The 21927-nt window shown below is 45.3% G+C and overlaps 2 protein-coding genes across 6 annotated transcripts in view; one reads left to right on the top strand and one right to left on the bottom strand.

Annotated features, from left to right (window-relative positions):
• Window positions 1-1073: 1073 nt before the first annotated feature.
• DCLRE1C (DNA cross-link repair 1C) overlaps window positions 1074-21927 on the top strand; it is a 67651-nt gene continuing 46797 nt past the window's right edge. The window contains exon 1 of the mRNA XM_078450398.2: window positions 1074-1158. The gene's annotated coding sequence lies outside the window, so the exon portion shown is untranslated. The remainder of the gene's footprint in view (window positions 1159-21927) is intronic.
• On the bottom strand, window positions 12554-21916 carry MEIG1 (meiosis/spermiogenesis associated 1). Of its 5 annotated transcripts, none has more exons than XM_078450407.2 (4): window positions 21801-21916; window positions 16690-16818; window positions 16073-16239; window positions 12554-12874 (listed from the first exon to the last, which is right to left on the bottom strand). In XM_078450407.2, exons 3-4 carry the CDS (start codon window positions 16208-16210, stop codon window positions 12746-12748), a joined length of 267 nt encoding a protein of 88 aa, XP_078306533.1. In that variant the 5' UTR covers window positions 16211-16239; window positions 16690-16818; window positions 21801-21916; the 3' UTR covers window positions 12554-12745. The 5 variants fall into 5 exon arrangements, 4 of the variants coding, with proteins under 4 accessions (XP_078306533.1, XP_078306530.1, XP_078306531.1 ...); XM_078450404.2 differs by having other exon boundaries at window positions 16606-16818; window positions 21801-21915; XM_078450405.2 differs by having other exon boundaries at window positions 16606-16818; window positions 21797-21897.

The raw sequence follows: 21927 nt of genomic DNA, 5'->3' as shown, positions 1-21927 counted from the left end.
TTAACCAGACCTCCAGCTAATTTACAGAAAGACAAAGATGCAACATATCTAAACTCTAGCAACTAAACAACCCTGCTGGCAAACCAAGCAGAGAACACTCAATACCCACTAGAGAATTGGGGTCAAAAAATGGGTATTTGTTTTTAAAACAGAAATATCTTGGTTTTCTAAGTATTTATAGAGTTGTTCTCTCTTAAATCTTAAGGAAGAAGTAGGAAGTCTAAGAAAGGCCTCACTACAGTGCCAACTTTCCAATTTTGTAAGTTGCAAATGTTCCGAAAAGAGAGGAAATAATACCTCCCAGACACCAAAAGATCTGTCATTTGTAAAGGCTTTTATCCAGTTATCTTCCAGGAGCTCCTCGAATCCCAAGAAGTAATCGTGTCAGGGCCACGGTTTACTCAGCTGTAAATCTCAGAAATGTCCCTGGGAGGGGCGTCTGGGTGGCTCAGGCCATTGAGTGTCCAACTCTTGATTTCACCTCAGGTCGTGATCCTGGGGTTGTGGGATCCAGCCCCGCGTGTGCTATGATCAGGGCTCCTTGCTGAGCCTGGAGCCTGCTTGAGATTCTCTCTCTCTCTCCCTTTGCTCCTCTCCCCTGCTTGTGAGTGCTTGCTCTCTCTCTCTCAAATAATGATTAAGAAAACAAAAGAACGAGAAGAAGAAATGTCTTTGGGAGCCAGAGCGTGGTGCCACCAAAGGGACAAAAAGCTTGAACCGAGGAAGGAAGTTCACCGAGGGGTGGGGAAGCCATCTGTCTGTCTGAGTCTCAGTCAAATGGTCCAGAGCTGTCGTAGAAACAACCCTCAGAGAAACCTCCTGGATGACTCACTAGGATTTCACTGACTGTGTGTGCAAATACTTCCATCTTAGGTAATGATAGGAAACGCAGGCCAAGGTGGCTGCTTCTAGCGAGGGAAATCGGCAGTCGGGGAACGTTACAAAGCCTCAGTAAAATTAGGCTAAATTCCTTCAGCTCTCTCTCATTAAAGTGGGTAAGACCCTTCTTTCTGATGACATTTCTTTTGACCCCACACAGCTTGTGATTAATGATACTTGGAAAGATTAAACATTTACCCAGTGTTCGAGTGTGCTCAACAGACATTTCCTGAGGCCCATGATCGAGGTCCTGGGGGCATTTCTCGACATTATCTCCAGGTAAGAATGGTAGTGACTCTGACCCCAAGAGAAAGCTACCAGAAGCATCTACTTGATTGGAGTCCCAGAGGGGAAAAGAGAGGGAATCTGGTAGAGGCAATATTCAAGAGGTAATAGTTTGGATTTTTTCAGAACTGATGAATGACATGAGTGCAAATTCCAAGCAGAATAAATGAAAAAGAAATCTGCATATAGATGCATTATAATGAAATTGCAAAGCAGTAAAGATGAGGGACAAATATTAAGAGCAGCCAGCAGGGTGAGGAGGTCGGCTTGTCTTGGAAGGGACAGCAGTCAGACTCACAGAAAGCTGGAGGGGGCGTAAGGATCTCCTAAAGCGCCAAAAGAAAAAGTACCACGTTAGAATTCACAAGGCAACTGTTTTTTTCTTTTTCTTTTTTTTAGTTTTAGTTTTAGTTTTTGAGTAAGCTGTAGGCCCAACGTGGGGCTTGAACTCACAGCCCCAAGATCAAGAGTCACATGCTCCACTGAGCCAGCCAGGCACCCCTCAAGGCAGCTTTTAAGAAACAGGGTAAAAAATAAAGACATTTTCAGATACGTTAAAAGTAAGTTTATCACCAGGAAGACACTCATTAGATGCAATTAAAAATTTTTTTTTAAATGTTTATTTAGTTTTGAGAGAGAGACAGTGTGAGCAGGGGCGGGGGGAGGGGAAGGGCACAGAGAAAGGGAGACAGAGTCCAAAGCAGGTTCCAGGCCCTGAGCTGTCAGCACAGAGCCCAATGCGGGGCTCAAACCCACAAACCGTGGTACCATGACCTGAGCTGAAGTTGGATGCTTAACTGATGAAGCCACCCAGGCACCCCTCATTAGACGAAATTAAAAAAAAAATTTTTTTTTAATGTTTATTTATTTTTGAGAGAGACAGAGACAGAATGCGAGCGGGGGAGGGGCAGAGAGAGAGGGAGACAGAATCGGGAGAAGCCTCCAGGCGCCGAGCTGTCAGCACAGAGCCTGACACGGGCTTAAACTCGCACACTGTGAGATCGTGACCGGAGCCGAAGTCTGACACTTAACCAACTGAGCCACCCAGGCGCCCCCAGAGGAAATTGTAAAGGCAATCCTTTGGGCAGAAGGTAAATGATCCCAGGTGGAAGATTTGAGATACAAGAAAGGCTGATGAAGACAGTGGCAAATATGTTGACAAATGTAAATGAACAGCGACCGCAAGACTTAGGAATTGTGATGTCTAGTGGGCCTTAAAATATATATGGAAGTAAAATGCCAGATAAACATAATGTGTTAAGTCAGGAGCAAGTAAAGGAAGGTCCTTTTATTCTTTATCTTTGAGGTTTCATTACATTTAGACTTAATAAGTATGCATGTTTTAATTTGTAAGGCACGTCCTTAAAAGAATAGAAACACCCCATAAGTCAAACACGTTGGAAGAGAAGAATGATCAGTCACGCAGCAAAAAAATACAAATGTTGCTGGCAGGTGGGGTCCGAGGACTCGGGGTGGGGGGGTGGGGGTGGGGTTCCCGCAGCACCGGCCTGGAGGGTGGGGTAGAAATCAAACACGAGCCAGCAGGAGGTGAAAGCAGAGTTCACTGAAGGCATAGGGAGAGTGCAGGTGCGGACAGGGTGTCTGGGAGACACAGGAAAGGAGGGAGTCTCCTCTTTGCTCAGGGCCTGGAGTTTTTACTGAGGCTGCTGGTCTGGTGCATGTGTCCCCTCAGGCATCCAGGAACCGGTTAGAACAAAGACAGGGGTCCAGGCGTTCTTCCTTGGCATTGAGGGGGTCTAGTGCAGGGGGTCTTGGCATTGAGATGTCTAGTGCAGGAGATGCATATGATGGCTTTCTCTGGGCATTCTCACCCGGTCCTTCCTTCGCTGTTACCTGTTCTAGAGTAATCTAGAGAAATCATTCATTCCTTGTATTCCATTGTCAGGAGGACATACGCTATTTGTGCTATAAGGCAAATGAAGTGGGGGTCAGGTCCGGGCAAGAATGGAAGCAGGAAAAGGAGCACAATAACCCATCCCCCCTCCCCTCCCGCCACCACCCCCGGGTCCCTTCAGTTTGTCTGTCTCAGCCCCGGGCAGGCGACAACAAAGAAGGGCATGGAGAAAGCAGTGGCCGGAGAATAGGCAGAGAGAACAGCGAGCGCCACAGCCCAGCGGAGAGGCAGCGCGTGTGGTCAGAGAGGAAAGGAAAAGGATGTATTTGGCTGGAGGGCAGAGCATGGCCAGCAGGTGCTGGGGGAAAGAGCAAAGAAATGAGTAGAAGACAGGGCGAAAGCGACCTTGTCGGCAAGTGATTGGAAGCACTTTGGACTTGATCTTAGGAATGACGAGAATCCATTGAGAGGTGTGAGGACCAGAACTGCCTTTCAGAATGGTGGCCCAGGGGACGAGACAGAGACAGCTAGGAGGCTGATCCAGGAGAGGAAGGATGGTGACGTCAGCAGACACAGAGCCCTGACTAAGGGCCAGGCTTTGACCTAAATATGTATCAGGTCTTCACATTTTCAGTTATGTGGGCCCTATTCACAAAAGTGAGGAAAGTATTGCCATTATTATCTGCATTTTGGAGCTGAAGATATGAGGTACAGAGAAATTAAATGCGACAAAAAAGATACACACGGGTAGGGAGTGGACCCACGCAGTGTGGCTCCAGAAGCTGTGCTCTCAGGCCCCCGTGCGTCCCTCCACTGTGTCACGGGCTAAGGTTGGCCGTTTACCGGATGTGGGGAGTGTGGGGGGAGGAATCAGGATGACCCCCAGCTTTCCAGCTCGGGCAGCTGGGTGCATGGTGGTGGCCTCCCCTGAAACAGAAAACACGAGAGGGGGACCCAGTGCTGTTTTAATGGGGGTTGTAGACCATCTCCCCTAAGCCTACCCACGGGCTTACTGAGAGTCAGTGGGTTTCAGGTTCAAGGGGAGGAGAAAGCAGACTAGGACAGAGCGCAGGGACCACTAGTATTTAAGTGGCAGGCAGGGAAAGAGAAGCTGCAAAGGGGACTTGGATGCGGAGGCCAGGACAGTAGGAGGGTCAGCCCGTGTCCCACGTGCCGGTGTCGGGGAGCAAGGATTTCTGTCTCCTCAAAGGTCCTTCCAACGGGACTAAGAATCAAATTGACCTGTGACACATTAACAGGAGAAAATCAAATTTAATAGGTGTACATACAGGGAATCCGCACAGACAACAGAAATTGCAAAGACGGGGAAAATGAGGTGTCTGTGTCCCTCTGAGCTAAGGAGAAGGGGGCAGGGGTCTGGACCTCAGAGGAAACGAATGCACTTCCCAGGGCGACAAGAGCACATGTTTGCTAGTTCGATGTTTGCCCTGCCATACAGATGGGTCACTCAGATAAGATTTGTCTCTGTTACTAACCCTGATTCTGGGAAAGACCCCAATTTAGATTCTTGTGTGTGGTTAAGGGAGGGACAGAAGTTACTCATGAGTCCATAGCATCTCAAGCGCCTTCGGCTCAAAGTAATCCACATGCCAAAGTGGCATGTTTGGGGGGGGCTGTCCTGAACCCCTTCACTGGACACCAGATGCAAACATAAGTGCAATAGGAGGGCATCAGATGGGTGTCGCAAAAGTCACCTCCAGGTGCACCTTTCTAGGGCGATTTTAAAACTCCGGCTTTTCTGCGAGCTGTTATTCCTCAATCAAGAGGCTGACGGTTTTTGCAAGGCTTGAGCGGTAACGCTACAGACGCCGGGAATGATTGGGTCCATCACTCCCTCTGTCTACCCTTCCAGAGACTTCTCTCACATCCCACCCTCTCTCCTGACATCTCCCCAGCACCACTCAAGTTCCCCATGTCTCCCGCTCCCAAGGGTTGGGCAAAGCCTCTCCTGGTCCATCCTGACCGTGTTCCTGGACATTAGCTCATTGCCTTGTTGGTACAGAAGACAGCACTTGGAAGCTTGGCCGGAGTTGCTCCCGCAGAGCAGAGAACAGTGCTTACAACAAGGTTGAGTCTTAATGCCCCCCTCCCACCCTGATGTAGAGAATCCGGGCCAAGGAGAGGATAGGGTGTAGGATTTCCCATACCATCCCTCTGCCCTGCTGAGACGCACCCTGGCCTGTAGACGGCTCAGGGGAAATGGGTTTATTGTCTAAGAGGCCATCAGGGTATCAGTTCAGCCGGTGTATATGCCCTGCCCAAACTGTTACACTGACGGCTCGTCATGTATAGCTCTTGCTGTCAGTTATTCTTTGGGGGTTTGACAGCCCAGGAAATAGCCGGCACCATAATTAAGCATAAAGACAGTAACACGACTTGAACGTACAGTTCTCAGCCTCTGGACCAGGCCTGTTGAGAGCTTCCTCTGCACGTCTTTCTCAGCCGACTTGTTACAGGCAGCGTAGTGGTGCGCAGAAGGGGTCTGGGCTAAGCCTAGCACCTCGGCCACGGTGAGGCCTCGGGCGCGCCTCTCTCTGTGGGCCTGGATTTCTTCGGCTGTGGGGCTACAGGTCCTCTGAGGCTTGTTTTAGTTTGAATACCCTTTGATTTCGTGGCTTTCCGGGTCGGAAGATGGTGTGCTCCGAACCTGTGCCCCCTTCCCCACCATGAGGTCAGTTCTGCCTCTCTACTCCCTCCTGGGGTCCCAACGCAGTATGGCAAAAAGAAAGCACGAGATGCTTTTGACTGGGAAGAACTGGGACACGGAAGGTGGCGGTGTTGGCGCCATTCCCGGGATTTGGAGCGCCACCATCGCAGCAGACTATACTGTCCTTGCTCTGTGGCTTTCTTTCCTCATTTTTCTTCTCCATGTTCCCAGAAGAGCCATCCCGCACTGCATTCTCTCCTAGCTTCTACCTGATGCCTCCTTCTAGCAAGTTCAATGAACGACCCCTACTTTTCAACTCTCAGTGCTTCACTTTGGAAAACTGACCCTGCGGTCTGAGACACCCCGTGATTTCAGCAAAGGCCGCAGTGGTGCCCAGTGTGGGCTCCCAAGGTGGTAACTTATTAGTCCTTCATGGAGCACACCTGCAGGACCGAGATGGCAGGGCCACGAGCTCCGTCCTGCCTCTGCACATTCCACCATGGGCTAGTCTTGCTTCGCCACCATTAGACTCCAGTACCATTAGATTCCCCCGTCCCCCATCACTGTATTCCCTTTTCAGGTCCCTTGGTGTCCATTCTTACCCACCAGAGAAGTTCTAATCATGTTGAACTTCGAAAAGGATAGAGTCTTCCCTTTCTTCCTAGGAGGTGCCTTGGATCCTACAGAAATTTCTCTATTTCTTTGTCTACTAGCAGTTTTACATGCTAAGGATTATTAGGAGAGGCATCCTTCCTTGGGTTATGAAAGGTCTATACTCTCCAGGACCAAAGTGTCTATCTGCCTCCGATCAACTACCTAAGAGGGAGAAGCCATTCATGCGCTTCAACAGCCAGCAGACTCCCATCCCCAGCAGCTTTTTCTGGAGTCCCATCCCACCTGTGTCTCTGTCTCCTTTCCTATCTTCCCCTCCCCCTCCCTTTTCCTCCCCCTCCTCCCTCCTCCCCCACCTTTTCTTCTTCCTCCTCTTCTCCAACCCTATCTCTTACTATATGCATACTAATAATGGTAAAGAAAGGAGTCCGTCCTGCTCATATGCCTAGATTTTAAGTCATAAAAGGATTTGACCTTTACTGTCACCCATTCTCTTGATGACATATGTCTAGAAATCCTAATTCATAAAACATAAAAATGGGAGAAACAGTGATTTCTAGCCATTATTCCTGCTCAACATAAAATCCACAGGCAGTGAAATTGCTAAGTGAGTTCAATACATTCCTTCCTTGTTGGGTATCGGAATGAAGGAAGTTGTTTTTCATGAGAAAGAGAAATCTAGGGCTAGATTTACTTCTCTGAATTCACTTCTCTGAATTTAAGAACATGTTGACTTTCACATCTGAAAACCACTTCAGAAGTCACTTCTTGTGCCAGAAGTGACACTAGTGAGAAATCTAATGCATCAAGTTACAGAATTCTCTGTGAGGTGATTTTCATCTTGAATGGATTGCCGTGTTCAGGTCTCCTGTGAGGACATTTGCAAACTACCCATCACCTTCAGGGCAATGAGGCCGTAGCCTGAACATGCTGGGCGGTAGCCAGAAATAGGTAACCAGATGGCCTTCTTGGTGGTTTTCATTAGTGTAAACAGTTTTCATCATTGTTACAGATAATGTGCAAAAGTGAGAGGAACTTAGGTAAACCACTAAAAATTGTTCTGTGCAAGACATAACATAGCAAAATAAACATAGCACAATTAAAGTATGTTTTCTTTCAAAGCCGTGAGTCTAGGTAGCTATAGCTTAAGAGGGACAGAAATGGTGTAAGGGAGGGCTTTGAAGCAAGATGCCTGGGTCCTTATCCTGGCTCTAAGATTTAGCCCTGTGACCTACATCTCTCTGGGCCATCTTAGGTTACTGTGAGAATTTCTGAGCCTAAAATATTGATAGAAAGAGAAACACCAAAGTTATATTTTGTGTGTAAACATAGAGCCACGGGTGACTTTTGATTTCCCTACTCAAGGTAATTTCCTCAATGTTCTTCAATAAACATGTATTGCTTCCGAATGAAAAAAAAGAAAAAGACATGTACCCAGTATTTCCCAGTTTATTCTGGTAATAAATGATTCCTACCTTTATATCATAGGGCTCTGTTAAAGTTCTAATAATAGAATTCTATTTTGTTAGTCATTAGTAGAAGGTATTATTCATCCATTTGTCCATCCATCCACTCATTCTAGAACTACAGTGCTAAGAGATGCCAAGACAGACCCTTGTAGGTTTCTGCCTCCATGAGTTCACAGTCTTGCCCGGGAAGGGGGTGGGCCGGCTGGATAAGAAAACAGACTTGTATGACAGAGCATGATGAGTGCCTAAATAAAAATGCTGTAAGAACATGTCAGGGAAGGGCGCCTAACTCGGATTCAGGGGAGTGAAGAAAGCGAGGACGGGCTTCTCCTGAAGGGAGGCCACGGTCAGCAGAGCAAGGAGAGAGAGAGCCAGCCAGGACAAGCTTTGGGGTGGCTGGTGGGGGAAGTGGCAGGCAGGCGGGGAGAAAGCTGGCTGGTGAGAGAAAGTTGCGTGCCGTAAGAATGTGCAAAAAGGTTAGTCAGGTGTGGAGGTGGGAGCTTCTCCAAGAAGAGGCCCAGGGAATAAACAGTGACAAGGTCATGAAGGGCCATGGGAGACATCTGGTGGCCATTGAGCCTCATCTTGAGAATGATAGGGAACTTCTGAAGAGTCTTGTAAACGAGTCACGTTTCAGTTTTGCACCCTGGCTGAGTGGAGTGGAGGTTGGCCAAGCGGAGGAGACACTCTTGTAGTCCTCTGGAAGGGAGGAGACGCAGCCAGGCCGAGCGTGGCGGCAGGGAGGACGGAGGCTGTGGAAGGCTTGGGGAGATGTCCTCTTCAGGGACAGTGGGTAGGACTGGAGGGAGCGAGGCAGATAACAGAATCCAAATTGGCCCTCAGGCACTCAGATGTGCGTCCCCCACAGGGAAGAGGAAACACACTTGAGGTAACATTCAGATGACGTATTGACACGTCTCTGAAGAGCCACTCATCCCAAAGCAAAAGAACGCAGCCTTATTCTTGATTCCTCTTCAAGTAAGATTATCATGAGGAGGCTTTTCTATAACTAAACCATAGGAAGACTGGGCTGCTCCAAGATCCTTTCTGTTTGTCTTTAAAACTGTTCTTGTGCCCTTGATAGAGCTATGGGGTGATTTCATACTGCAGGTGAAATCCTGAGTGCTCATTAGCTCAACACCAAAAGATGCCATAGAAGGAAGGGAGCTTGGTCTCTGCACCGAATTCAGTAATGACCTTGGGCAGGGCTGAGGTTGTGTGGATGTGCGAGACCCCGGGATGGACGATGGACATGTGGCCCAGGAGAGAGGGTTGCCAGCACTACCTAAAAGCTACGTGCAGAAATGCTCCAGAAGAATCAGGTTGGAGACAGAAGGAGGCAATGATACTTTTAGAAATTCAGTGGTGACCCTCTGCTCCTCAGCTGTTACCATCAGCGGCTGAATGCCTGCTAGAGCAGCCTTTGACCCAGAAAGCTGGGTCTGTGTGTCTTAGATACTACTTTTTTTATCTATATACCACCGCTACCGCTGCTGTGCAATCTGATTGCACGTTTTCCTATAGATAAGTGCCCTCTTCGACGTCCCTTTACTGTCTTTTGTCAGTCTAAATTTATCCCTGGCAGCTCTCAATATGGCAGCTGTCCCAATATCTTCATTCCTTGATTCATTCAGCAAACATTTAGTGAGCACTTACCCTGTGTCAGGCATTGTGCTGGGCACTGCACACAAACGTCAAAAAGCCATTATTGCTTCCCTCCAAGGTGCCACCCGACCCATTGTGAGGCTTTCTTGGCGAGGCCCGGGACACTCTGTACCTGTGACTAGGCTCTGTCCCGCGCAGATTTGTCCTTCAAGGGTCATGCCCACACTTCCCAAAAGCTTCCCCTTATGTCACCAGCCTATGGAATTCGTCTTTTTTCTATCCGTGTCTTGGTATCAAATAATGTGCTGCTGGGCTGTGACTCACTTCATCGTGTGTTTGTTACCTTCTGAACTGGATTGTGGGTTCTGGGTGGGAAGGTTACGTATTAGGCAGGGTTCTCCAGAGATACAATCAATGGGAGATATAAGGAATTTCCTATAAGGAATTGGTCGGGTGTTTATGGTGGCTGGCAGGTGCCAAGATTAGCAGCTGGCAATCTGAACACCCAGGAGAGCCTATGGTGTGGTTCCAACTCAAAGACAAAGACCCATGTGCCTAGTGAAACAAGAGTTCCCCCTTACTCACAGGGAAAGGGGAGGGAGTGCCTTTTTGTTCCTTTTAGACCTTCAACTGATTGGATGAGGCCCACCCACATTAGGGAGAGTGATCTACTTGACTCATTCTACCATTTCAAATGTTAGTCTCATCCAAAAACACCCTCCCAGACATGCCCCAAATAATGTTTGACCAAATGTCTGGGCATCTCGTGGCCCAGGCAAGTTGACACATAAAATTAGCCATCACAAGGGTCTACCAGTGTTTCCCATCTCTTTAGCAGCACCCCCACGTTACACGCCGTGGGCTTGGTATCCAGTCTCGCCCTCAAGGAGCAAGCCTGCGCTCGGTCATGGTCTCCTGGAAGCTGCCAGCGCTTGGGAATTAGGGCGACCTCAGTCCGCAGGCTGCGCACGGGCCATGGGGAATGGGAGGAACAGTATCTCTGGGGGAAAAGACGCTCTGAATGAAAGAGCCCGACACACCATCCAAAAGAGTCATCCCTGCAGAGAGGAAAGGATCTGGGGTCAAGACACTAGGACAAAACCCAGACCAGAGGGAGGCAATTCAAAGCGAAACGTAGGAGCTGGAGGCAGGAGAAATCCCCTGATCTGGGAAGGGTAGGAGACGCTTCTCCTGCCGGCTCTAAACTCTTCCCTGTGACAAGGGGGCCTGCGGGTCCCCAGGACTTGCGGGGAGGGGGCGCCAACGGGCATCTGACGTGCTGCAGGACGTGGCAGGTGGCTCCTGACGACCGCTCTTCTTGCCGAGAGCCTGTTTAGGGGGCCAAGTCATGGAGGGGTCCCAGCCCCTCTTCTGCAAGCTGATGGGGACGGTCAGGGGGTGCCAGACAGAGAAGTGGGGGCCCGAAGCAGGGAGGAGGATGTGTGTGGAGCCGGCAGTCAGTTCCCTCATTTGAGAACAGTCTGTATGGAGCCTGTCAGACCCTGTATTCTGTACTCTGTGGAATCCAGCAGGGGAGAAAGCAAAGCCTTACTATCAGAGAGCTCACCCCTCAGAGGGTAAGGGGTGCCTGGGGGGCTCAGCTGGTTAAGTGTCCCACTTCGGCTCAGGTCATGATCTCGTGGTTCATGAGTTCAAGCCCCAAGTTGGGCTCTGTGCAGACAGCTTAGAGCCTGGAGCCTGCTTTGGATTCTGTGTCTCCCTCTCTCTCTCTGCCCCTCCCATGCTCATCCTCTGTCTTTCAAAAATAAATAAACATCAAAAAAAATAAAATTAAATTAAGCACACTGGAGGAAATCACATGGCCCCTCTGGGCTTCTATATCTTAAAAAAATTATATATATATAATGTATATATATTTTATACATATATATGTATATGCACGCGCGCACACACACACACACATACACACACACACAATGGAATATTAGCCACCAAAAAGAAATCAAGGGGCGCCTGGGTGGCTCAGTCAGTTAAGTGTTTAAGTGTTTGACTCTCGATTTTGGCTTGGGTCATGATCTCACAGTCATGAGATCGAGCCCCACATTGGATTCTTCACTGAGCGCGGAGCCTGCTTAAGATTCTCTCTCTCTCTCTCTCTCTCTCTCTCTCTCTCTCTCTTTCTCCCTCCCTCCCTCCCTCCCTCTCCCCACTCTGCCTCTCTCCTCTGCTTATGCCCTCTCTCGCTTTCTAAAAAAAATGAAATCTTGCCATTTGCAGTGATGTGGATGGAGCTAGCATGTATTATGCTAAGTGAAGTAATAGAGAAAGACACATACCATATGATTTCACTTACATGTGGAACTTAAGAAACAAAACAGATGAACATGTGGGAAAAAGGAAAAAAGGAAAAAAGAGAGAGGGAAACAAACCATAAGAGACTCTTCACAATAGAGAGCAAACTGAGGACTGATAGAGGGAGGGAGATGGGGACTGGGCTAGATGGATGATGGTCATTAAGGAGGACACTTGTTACGATGAGCACTGACTGTTGTCTGTCAGCGATGAATCACTGCATTCTACTTCTGAAACCAATATTGCACCGTACGTTAACTAATTAGAATTTAAATTAAAAATTTAAAAAACCCAAACAGAAGATGTCTAGGTTGGGAACCCAGAAGCCGACCCTAGGACGAGGCTCCAGGTACAAGGAGCTGATTCAGGAGGAAAGGAACCCCTGGCAGGCAGTGTGGGGAGCAGGAAGGAAGGGAAACAGCCAATAGACTATGTGAGACAGTCAGACATTGCTGCCTGCGACCGAAGCTTTGTCCTGCTGGGAGGCTGGGTGCTGGTGTAAAACACACCCCTCAGATGGGTTCCTCTGAGGTACCAGGTGGCTGGGGCTCTTATGCACCGCCTCCCCATCAGTCATTGGTTGAGGGCTGCTCCCAGGCCATTTCCAGTCTACTCAGCAAGATGCAAAGGACTCTAGAGAGGAGAGAAAGCCCTCAGGCCACAAGACACAGATCTGACAATTCAAAGGAGTGGTCTTGGCACTTGGTAAAGGCTGGGGGGGGTGGGGAGTTGGGGGGGGGGAGTGTGGAGTACATTAACATATTAGCGGAGGCACTGGAGTGGTTTCGAATGGGGCTGGCTTTTTCTGTGCATAATGGTGACTCTTCCTCAGTTAATATAGTTGGAAGAACAGGACCAAGACAGGCACAATTTTAATGTTCCTGCAATTATATTTTGGAATAGAACAGGATGATTGATACCAGGTTTCATGGCTTTTGTGTTTCAAAACATTCGACTGAAGTCTGCATTTTGAATTATTTTGTGAAATGACATTTACATGATGTAGAACGGAACAACGAATTCTTAAAAAGTAGGGACGAGTAACACAGAGAACAAAGGCTAGTAAGCATAAATTTTCACTTTGTGGACTTCCTTGTCATCGCATTCCCTCTGTTTGTTGTAGTAATAGAAAGTATTGTCCCTTCTCTGAAGTTTCTTCACGTATCCGGTCTCTGGCCAGCGATCTACCTGCACAACAGAAACCAGAAGACAAACACTGGGACGCTGGTTTTATTTTGATACAGTATTTTACTGTCAAATAGTTAGCAGTATACTTCACCTCCAAGAGTTAAAGCATAAAGTTAAATCTAAAAATACTTGATTTCTCAAGATAGTATTATACACACCTCAGACACATCATAAGTTGCATCCCTTTACTGCAAAACAACTAATTGGGTGCTTCTCTCTAGATCCCAATTTCTAGATTTAAATTTCTACTCAGTGGCCAAGATGAAACATTCAAAATACTCTAAACTTTATTTTTCTTAGGTTTACAAGTTATCTCAGACAGTACTACGTCCCGACTTCTAAAGGTAATGCCTGAGGAGGAGATTAGGCTCAGGCTCCGCTCTGGTGCTGGACATTGACAGCACAGCAATGTCAAATGGAAGCAGCCAGATTCTTGGTACCGCAGGGTGCATATGCATTCCGCACGTCCACCTCACAAGTTCAGCCTGAAACCCATTTTTTAATAGAAATTTGAGCTCATGATTTTGACTTTCACCTATCTTTTCTCACCGCCCCTCCCCCCTATTCTTTCTCAGATGCCATATTGCCTTGCTTACTTTATCATTTGGCTTGACCTAATTGGGACATCTTTCTCCGCTCCCTCTCCAAATTCATGTTCTGCTTTCTCGATCGGGTCAGTGCATTGCGGTCATTGTTTGTATGTTTCTTCCGGATTCTGTAAGATCTACTCTATTGTTGTCAAAACCTGATTATTCAGGCGTTGTGGTTTAGATTATCAAACCCTCTTCTTCACCGCAGTCTCTACAGGCAGCTCATCACGTCTCATTGGCCCCACCCATAAGTCACATGTTTCCATTGGAATAGGAAAACATCATGAATACAAAGGAATGCCTGCCTTTACTTTCTAGTAGTGCATCTTCATTTTCTTCTGTTGTCTCATTTATTTAAGAATTAGCAAAAATAGGTAGCAGCAGAGCTGATAAACCTTGGTGGGCTTTCTGACATATAGTATAGGAAAAAAAATCAATGCTTCCTATTACTAGGTAAAGCTTGTTTTTCATAGCCTCCACTGTCCCCAGCAGAGAAAGGAGGGTGTTTTCAAGACGTCATTATAACTCTCTTCCTCTTGGGGCCAGGAGCAGGTTATGTTTCACTTACTAGGTTCCCCAAAACCATCTCATTCAGTTAAGAAATAGCCACTGTATATGGGATGAGCCTCCAAACAGCTGTGCTGGTTCTGTGCTCATCAACCTCTAGTCATTTTAAATACTCCTTTGGTATTTTATAATTTTTTCTTCTTGGCCTTGATGATTCCCATTCAGCCTAGGAAAGCTTCACTTTTGTGACTAGAACAGAGTGGCACGGTCCTCAGGACTAGCTAGGGAGGTCAATAAGCTCTAATAGCATATGTGTCCCAAAAGGACATGTGCTTCAGGTGAGGAAAGAGTACTCTGCTCAAATTCTTCAGACCTCCGTATGCTGGTAGAGACATGCCAATCGAGGCAAGCCTTCAGTTACCATCCTGTCTGACCTTCAAGGTCTTCTGCAAATGTCTCTAGGGACATGGAACCATTTTGGAGGATTGTCCCCCAAAGGAAGCGATTTTGTCTTCCTCGAAATTCTTGTGCTTCCTTTTTAAAGGTATGCATATTCTGACTTGCAGAAAGTTTGACTGTTCTTGTCATTTTTAATCTTCGACTCCAAGATTATAAGAATAATAAAAGCCATAATTCATTAAACACTTAGCATTCATTCACTCAACAAATTATTAAGCCCTACAATGTCAGGCACTTCAAACACATGATTTCATTTAATACCTGCGACTGTTTTCTAAAGAGGGCCCTGCCGTCACCATTCTACTGTTGAGCTCAGCCAAGTTAAGAACCTTGTTCAGGATTACCCAGCTTATGAGACATAGAGCCCGGATGCAGACCCTGGACAGATAGATTCCAAATCTGGTTCTCTTCCTTCTAGCCAACTCCATTTCTTAAGGTCGGGTACTCACTTCTGTTGTTATTTCCTAAAGCAGCTGGCACAGAAACGTGCACGTGGTAGTGACATGCTGTGCCAGAACATGCCACTTTGGCATCTGATTGTTTTGAGTTAAAGTCACAACCGGTGCACGAAGGACACTCTGAGTCTCCTCTCTGTCCCTCTGAAAGCAGGAAATAAATCTCCCGTGTGAAAGCTACCCTCCCTGCACCCGGAGGTAGACAGGCCTCCTTATCCCCACAGACAGAGAATTCAGGGCCAACAGGGCAATGTAAACAAATTCGGCTTAGTTTCCCCACTAATCAGTACTCAAGCCCGCTACTTTGTCTTGTTAGTTCCCCACGCATTTATCAATTCTTTGTCTTAAAAGGTACATAAACAGCCTGCTTTGGTCACTTTTGGGGTCTCGTATCTCTGGGGCCCTCATATGTATGAAATTAGATGAAATTTATTTTTTCTCCTGTTAATCTGTCTTGTGTCAATTTAATGATTAGACCGGCGAAAAGAACAAAGAGGATCCGGGTGAAATGTTCTCCTTCCCGACAGTTTGTATGCAATAAATATATACTAAAGTGAAATGCAAGACCTCTTGAAAATTGGCAAGTAATACAGTGAATAGGTGTGTTCTTCCCTACATCACACATCCCCCTCTCACTTTGTGGGACTTCCCCTTCAAGGATGTTCTTTGTGTTCTCTTAAATCTGATTTTATCCCAATCACAACATTATTGAGGTGGGAATGTGATGCACAACCAAAGTCAGGAGTCAAATAGTTTTTTTGTCACCTATAATCTCCATAATAAACAGAATCTAGCCTCTTCATAACTCGTGGTAAAAAAACAACAACAACAACAACAACAAAACAAAACAAAAAACCCTGAAACAAATAATAATTACACAACAAACTGAATATCTGGTAATAGAATTACCTGAGTAAGGGGAAAAGACTCTAGTTTTGTGGATTACAGAAATGATTCATTTAGCGGAGCATGGTTGCTCAATAAGAGGTAGAAAGTTCTTAATGTTCATGCTGAGGGACCACCTCTGCCTCCAGTCTGACTGAAAATCCTCCTCTGGGCCTCAATCTCCTCATCAGTAAAATGAGAGAATTGGAGTAGGCCTCCCTTTTAGTTATTCTCTGGTTCTTTGTTTGATTTTAATACTTTTCACTAAATATGTAGAATTCAGGTTTAGCTAGAAATCTTACCATAGAAACTTGTTTCACTTGTTTATATTCAGTTTCATCCCGATATCCTGCTTGTTGAAACCTGTACAGATTTTCTATCTCTTCTGACCATTTTTTGGCACGACTTACTGATTTTGGTTTCGCGTCAGAACTAGCCATGGCTACAGAAGTCTTATTAGCAATTATTTCTGAAAGATGTTTAAAACAACATTAACAGAGCATAACCGTGACAACTTTGAAAGTCCCTTTAAGAATGAACAAAAGTAGAATTTTTTTAAAAAAAAAACTGGAAAGTGGAGAATCCCACTAGGTATATTAAATTCTAAGCATTCAATTCTAAGATTGAGAAGGATTCATGCTCTACTTTGGAAATAAAATAAATCCCGAAAGATACATAGAGAACTGCTTTTGTTTCTTCATCAAATAAAACCGCATTCAGAGTGTGATGTCCTAAAGGCTCTATACTAATTCAGGTGTTCTAGGCAATAGTTTACAACATTTCTGAAGTCACACTCTCATTTTTAACTACTCAGTAGGTTGTCAAAATATCTCACCACTGTTCCATTTGATTATATTCAAAACTGAATCTCCCACTTTTTCTTTCTCCTGAAAAGGGAAGGTAAGATCAATCTTCTTACTGTCTTCTTATTCTTCTTGCGGGGAAGCAGTGGTTTCCTCTTTTTTGCATGTCTTCACTACTTGGAGACATCCCAGTCACTCTAGTCCATTCGCTCAGGTGGTCACTGGGCCCCTGCTCCTGCGACAGCCTGATGTGAAAAGACAGACGAATACAAAGTCCGTGAAAGCTGTATGACTAGGATACTGAGATCATTGATTTTACAACAAAATAAGCAGTCACCAATAGCTTTTGAGGTTCAAACATTCAACTCTAGTGCATGTAATTGGCTATTCACCAAACTTCTATAGTCAGTTTTTCAAAGACATAATCTTTTCTTTATAATTTTTTTTAAGTTTATATATTTTTGAGAGAGAGAGTGAGCAGGGAGGGGCAGAGAGAGAGGGAGACACAGAATCTGAAGCAGGCTTGAACTCAAGAACTGTGGGGCTTGAACTCAAGAACTGTGAGATCGTGACCTGAACCGAAGTCGGACGCTTAACCAACTGAGCCACCCAGGCGCCCCAAGACATAATCTTCTTTAAAATTTTTTTAAAATGTTTATTTATTTTTGAGAGAGAGACAGAGCATGAGAGGGGGAGGGGCAGAGAGAATGAGGGACACACAGAATCTGAAGCAGGCTCCAGGTTCCGAGCTGTTGGCACAAAGCCTGAGGTGGGTCTTGAACTCACGAACCATGAGATCATGACCTGAGCTGAAGTCAGACGCTTAACCGACTGAGCCACCCAGGCGGCCCTTTCAAAGACATAATCTTGCATTTGTTTTCCCAGTGTCATGTTATTACCAAAATGCATCAGTTAACTGAAATAAAGTGCCCAGAATTTCCACCAGGATTCCTTGAATTCATTCTTCTATTAAAATATGTTTCCATTGGCTGAAATACATTCAGATTGGACCTCATCAAGTAGGTGCCATTCTTATTTTTTGAACTTTTTCAATTGCAATGACAAATACTCACTGCAGTAGTTCCCCCTTACCTGTGGCTTCGCTCTCTGCAGTCAAACGGTCTGGAAGCAGAGGGTCCTCATTCTGACGCAATGTCAGATCAGTGGTAGCCTAGCGCTACATCCCAATGCCTGTGTCGTTCACCTTGCTTCATCTCATTATATAGGCAGTTTATCTTACATTATCACAAAAAAGAGTACAGGAAAATATATTTTGACAGGCCACATTCACATGCTTTTTTAAAAGTATTTTTTAATGTGTATTTTTATTTTTGAGAGAGAGAGAGAGAGAGACAGAATGTGAGTGGGGCAGGGGCAGAGAGAGAGGGAGACACAGAATCTGAAGCAGGCTCCAGGCTCTGAGCTGTCAGCACAGAGCCCAACGTGAGGCTAGAACTCACAAACTGCGAGATCATGACCTGGGCTGAAGTCGGATACTTAACCGACTGAGCCACCCAGGCGTCCCTCACATAACTTTTTAAAATATATTGTAATAATTGTTCGACTTTATTATTGTTATTAATCTCTTACCGTGCCTAGTTTACAAATTGAACTGTATCACAGATGTGTATGTACAGGAAAATAACAGAATATACAAGGTTTGGTATTATCTTTGGTTTCCAGCATCCACTGGGGCGTCTGGGAATGTATCTCCCAGATACCTGAATAAGGGGGTGGGGAACTACTGTGTGTTGACAAAGTGAAGAAATACATTAAAGTCCAAAAAAAGAAAAGTCAAAATAATCATCACATCAATTAGAAGTGTCCATCCTTAACATCGGTGAGTATCATCCTAAGCATGAGTTGGAAGAACAGACTTTAAAAGTTTTATGAAAAAGAGTCTTATGGTAAATGTTCTTACAAGTATAACAAATTTAGCTCAGCCTGGATTCAACAGGGAGGGGAAAGTAGGAAATGGAAGTAAACTTGATGGAATCACTGAATTTCAGATAAGTATTTCCTCATTGTGAAAGATGTGGCCTAAAAAGTTCCTCCTACTTAATAAAAATAGATTAATGGAGACTGTTAGGAGGCTAAGAGTCATTTGCTTGAACTCTGTATGTCAATCATACACAAGTACCAACTGATTCTTCTATGAAAAATAAGCGAATTTGTCCAATGCTTCTTCCTCCCTCCTGTAGATTCTTGTTGCATTCTTACTTAATATTCTAAAAGTTATGGCATTTACATTCTGTCCCGAAACCAGAATTCTCACAGTTGTTTGGGCTTAGTTCCAGATTTAAAGGAATTAAAATGAAGTCCTTTGAGTTACACAGTTCACTCTGATGAAAGTAGCACCCACCCAAATGGATATATCAGGAGTCTTGTTTGGTTTTCTCCCAGCGTGCATTACCAACATGCCGAGACCAGAGAAAATTAAGGGATTGTTAATACTGGACTTTTAAAAAACTTAGCCCTTCTTTATTCATTAGGTTTAGGTTCATGATGTATTTTAAGTCAATACTTCGCTATGTTATTGTATGAATTTATGTAAAATTTGGAATGCCCCACAAAACAGTCAGTGTGACATATTTCAAGAAAACATTTGCCCTTTGTTTCCATTCATTGTAATGGGAGGCTCACTGTTTTTTGCTGCACAATACACTAGATGTGACCAACAGTGAGTTGGACAGATGTGATACAGCCTGATAATCCATTAATATATATGACTAGGTATAATCTTTTTTTCATACCAAAATGACACGAAGAAACAAAAGGAGAAAAGGTACAAATTCACCGTATAAAATACTTTCACAATTAGCCATGTTTGTTACATGAATTTAGTGGCTGTATTATACTGCTTTTACAGATGAAGCACATTTTCTAAACGTTGTGGCACAATCATACTTTGTTTTACCCCAAGGCATTCTGGCTTTACGCTTGGCTTTTTGATACATTACAAAACACTTTTATTTACTCATATTCATTCAAAAAATAGTTTCTTGAATGTCATCTATGTAATCTTTTGTCACTTTCAAACAAAGCAATCATGTCAACTGTAAACAGAAAAATGCTTTCAATAGAAGAGGAGAAAATATGCTGCAGTTGGTTGTACTGGAGAAGTAACCTTCCCCCACCCCCCACCCCAGTAGAAATATGCATCTTCTAGACATATTAGGCATTTCAAAACTTTGTTTTCCCACAGTAGCCAAAGGGAACATAAATGCATTTTCAGCATAATAGAAACCCCAGTGGCTCCTGAAACCATACTATCTAGTGGCGGTGCAAATCCCTCCTCTACCTTTTTGTCTCTCTTACTACTTTCTACTTATTAAAAACACAGAATGAAACTAAAATTGGGAAAGATCAACTTACAATTTTTCGATTAAATATTTCAGTAATCCTTGGAAGTTCAGTGGTAATATTAATTCCGCTAGCAACATTCAACACTTTGAAATTTAGAGGTTTACTTCGCTGAGAATTGTGGCAAAAAAAAATACTATAAAATAGATTTGATCTTCATAATACTAAGTTGTAGTTACAGAAACAGGAAATGGCAATGCCTGACTTTCTAGTTTTGTAAAAATTGAATTTTATTAGACAATATTAAGGTTTATACATGTATTTTAAAAAAAATCAGCTATATCAAATCCTGGATGATCTAAGGTTCTAATCTAATAGTAGAAGCCTTTGATGTACCAACCATCTTAAGCTCTCTTCTATTTTTTTTTAAATATATGAAATTTATTGTCAAATTGGTTTCCATACAACACCCAGTGCTCATCCCAAAAGGTGCCCTCCTCAATACCCATCACCCACCCTCCCCTCCCTCCCACCCCCCCATCAATCCTCAGTTTGTTCTCAGTTTTTAAGAGTCTCTTATGCTTTAGCTTCCTCCCACTCTAACCTCTTTTTTTTTTTTTTTTTTCCCATCCCCTCTCCCATGGGTTCCTGTTAAGTTTCTCAGGATCCACATAAGAGTGAAAACATATGGTATCTGTCTTTCTCTGCATGACTTATTTCACTTAGTGTAATACTCTCCAGTTCCATCCATGTTGCTACAAAGGGCCAGATTTCATTCTTTCTCATTGCCACGTAGTATTCCATTGTGTATATAAACCACAATTTCTTTATCCATTCATCAGTTGATGGACATTTAGGCTTAAGCTCTCTTCTAAGCAAAAGTCCTTTTCACTTCCTATTTTTGCTCTGAAAAGTGATTTTTCCGTTTAGCGGTATTAAAACCCCAAGAGCATTAGCATCCCAAATCTTCCATTTCTTTCCCTATTTTAATTTTTTCTGCTCTTAGACGCACGGTCATAGGGCAAAAGAGCCAATCAATAAACACCCCTAGGCTTGTTTCTGGAACCTTAAAAAGGTCTCATTAGAAGGTCTCTGACGGGGCGCCTGGGTGGCTCAGTCAGTTAAGTGTCTGACCCTAGCTCAGGTCATGATCTTGCTGTCCGTGAGCTCGAGCACTACCTTGGGCTCTGTGCTGACCACTCAGAGCATGAAGCCTGCTTCGGATTCTGTCTCCTTCTCTCTCTGCCTCTCCCCTGTTCACACTGTCTCTCTCTCAAAAATAAACGTTAAAAAGAATTTAGAAGGTTTCTGACGTCAGTTATGCCTCCCTTCCCTCCACTTTTAGGGGGGGTGGTCAGCTGAAAAAACTGGTTTCCCAAAAATGCCTTTGCAGTCTATGGTCTAGGCGGGCTAATCTGCATTTGTTCAGCGTAAAGCCACTCCTTTTGGGTCCCCCCCAGCTGACCTGCCTTCTCCAGCCTCTCAAACCTTTCTTCTGCCAGAAATCACCAAGTTTGTATGTAAGGTAAATGTGCTACATAAGGCTGAGACGGAGAAAGAATTCTGGAAACAGGAGGTCAAATGGCTGGTCCGCAGAACTCTGAAAGGAGACCGCAGAATAGCAGCTCCTCAAGCCCCAGAAAACGCGGGTCGGCCTGGAAGCTACTGGAAAATAAGATTCTGACACTCAAGAAATCTCAAAGACCATTGCTGTAAGGGAGAATACAGACGCCAGCAGCACAAATCTCAGCCACCACAGGGCATGCCAGAGCGGAAGGGGCGGAGCCGAGGCTTCCGGGGCGGGGCCGGGACGGGAGGAGCGGAGGGGGAGGGCCCTTCGGGACGGGTCCATCTCCCCGCCCCCCCCCCCCCCCCCCCCCCCCGCGCTGGGTAAGGCTCTCCGTGGTTACCCTCGCTTACCGACCTGGAGAGGCCGAGGCACCCCTCCCGGGAGCTCGCAGGAGAGCGCGGAGGTGCTCAGGATCCGCGGGCTGGTCAGCGAGAGGCCAACTGTCGGGGCCTCGGCGACCCTCGCGTCTCCTAGCAACGCG

This window comes from Panthera onca, chromosome B4 (genome assembly GCF_046562875.1).
Source record: "Panthera onca isolate mPanOnc1 chromosome B4, mPanOnc1 haplotype 2, whole genome shotgun sequence".
NCBI classification, from domain to species: domain Eukaryota; kingdom Metazoa; phylum Chordata; class Mammalia; order Carnivora; family Felidae; genus Panthera; species Panthera onca.
Note: the sequence above shows the minus strand (reverse complement) of the source record. Positions and strands in the feature narration are given on the sequence as shown.

Bases quoted from the DNA above. Each gene is read 5' to 3' on its own strand.
- MEIG1 (XM_078450407.2), bottom strand. From the start codon at position 16,210: ATGGCTAGTTCTGACGCGAAACCAAAATCAGTAAGTCGTGCCAAAAAA. The intron at 12,875-16,072 runs GTAAGATTTCTA...TCTGTTGTGCAG, and splicing joins AAGTGAAACAAGTTTCTATG to GTAGATCGCTGGCCAGAGAC.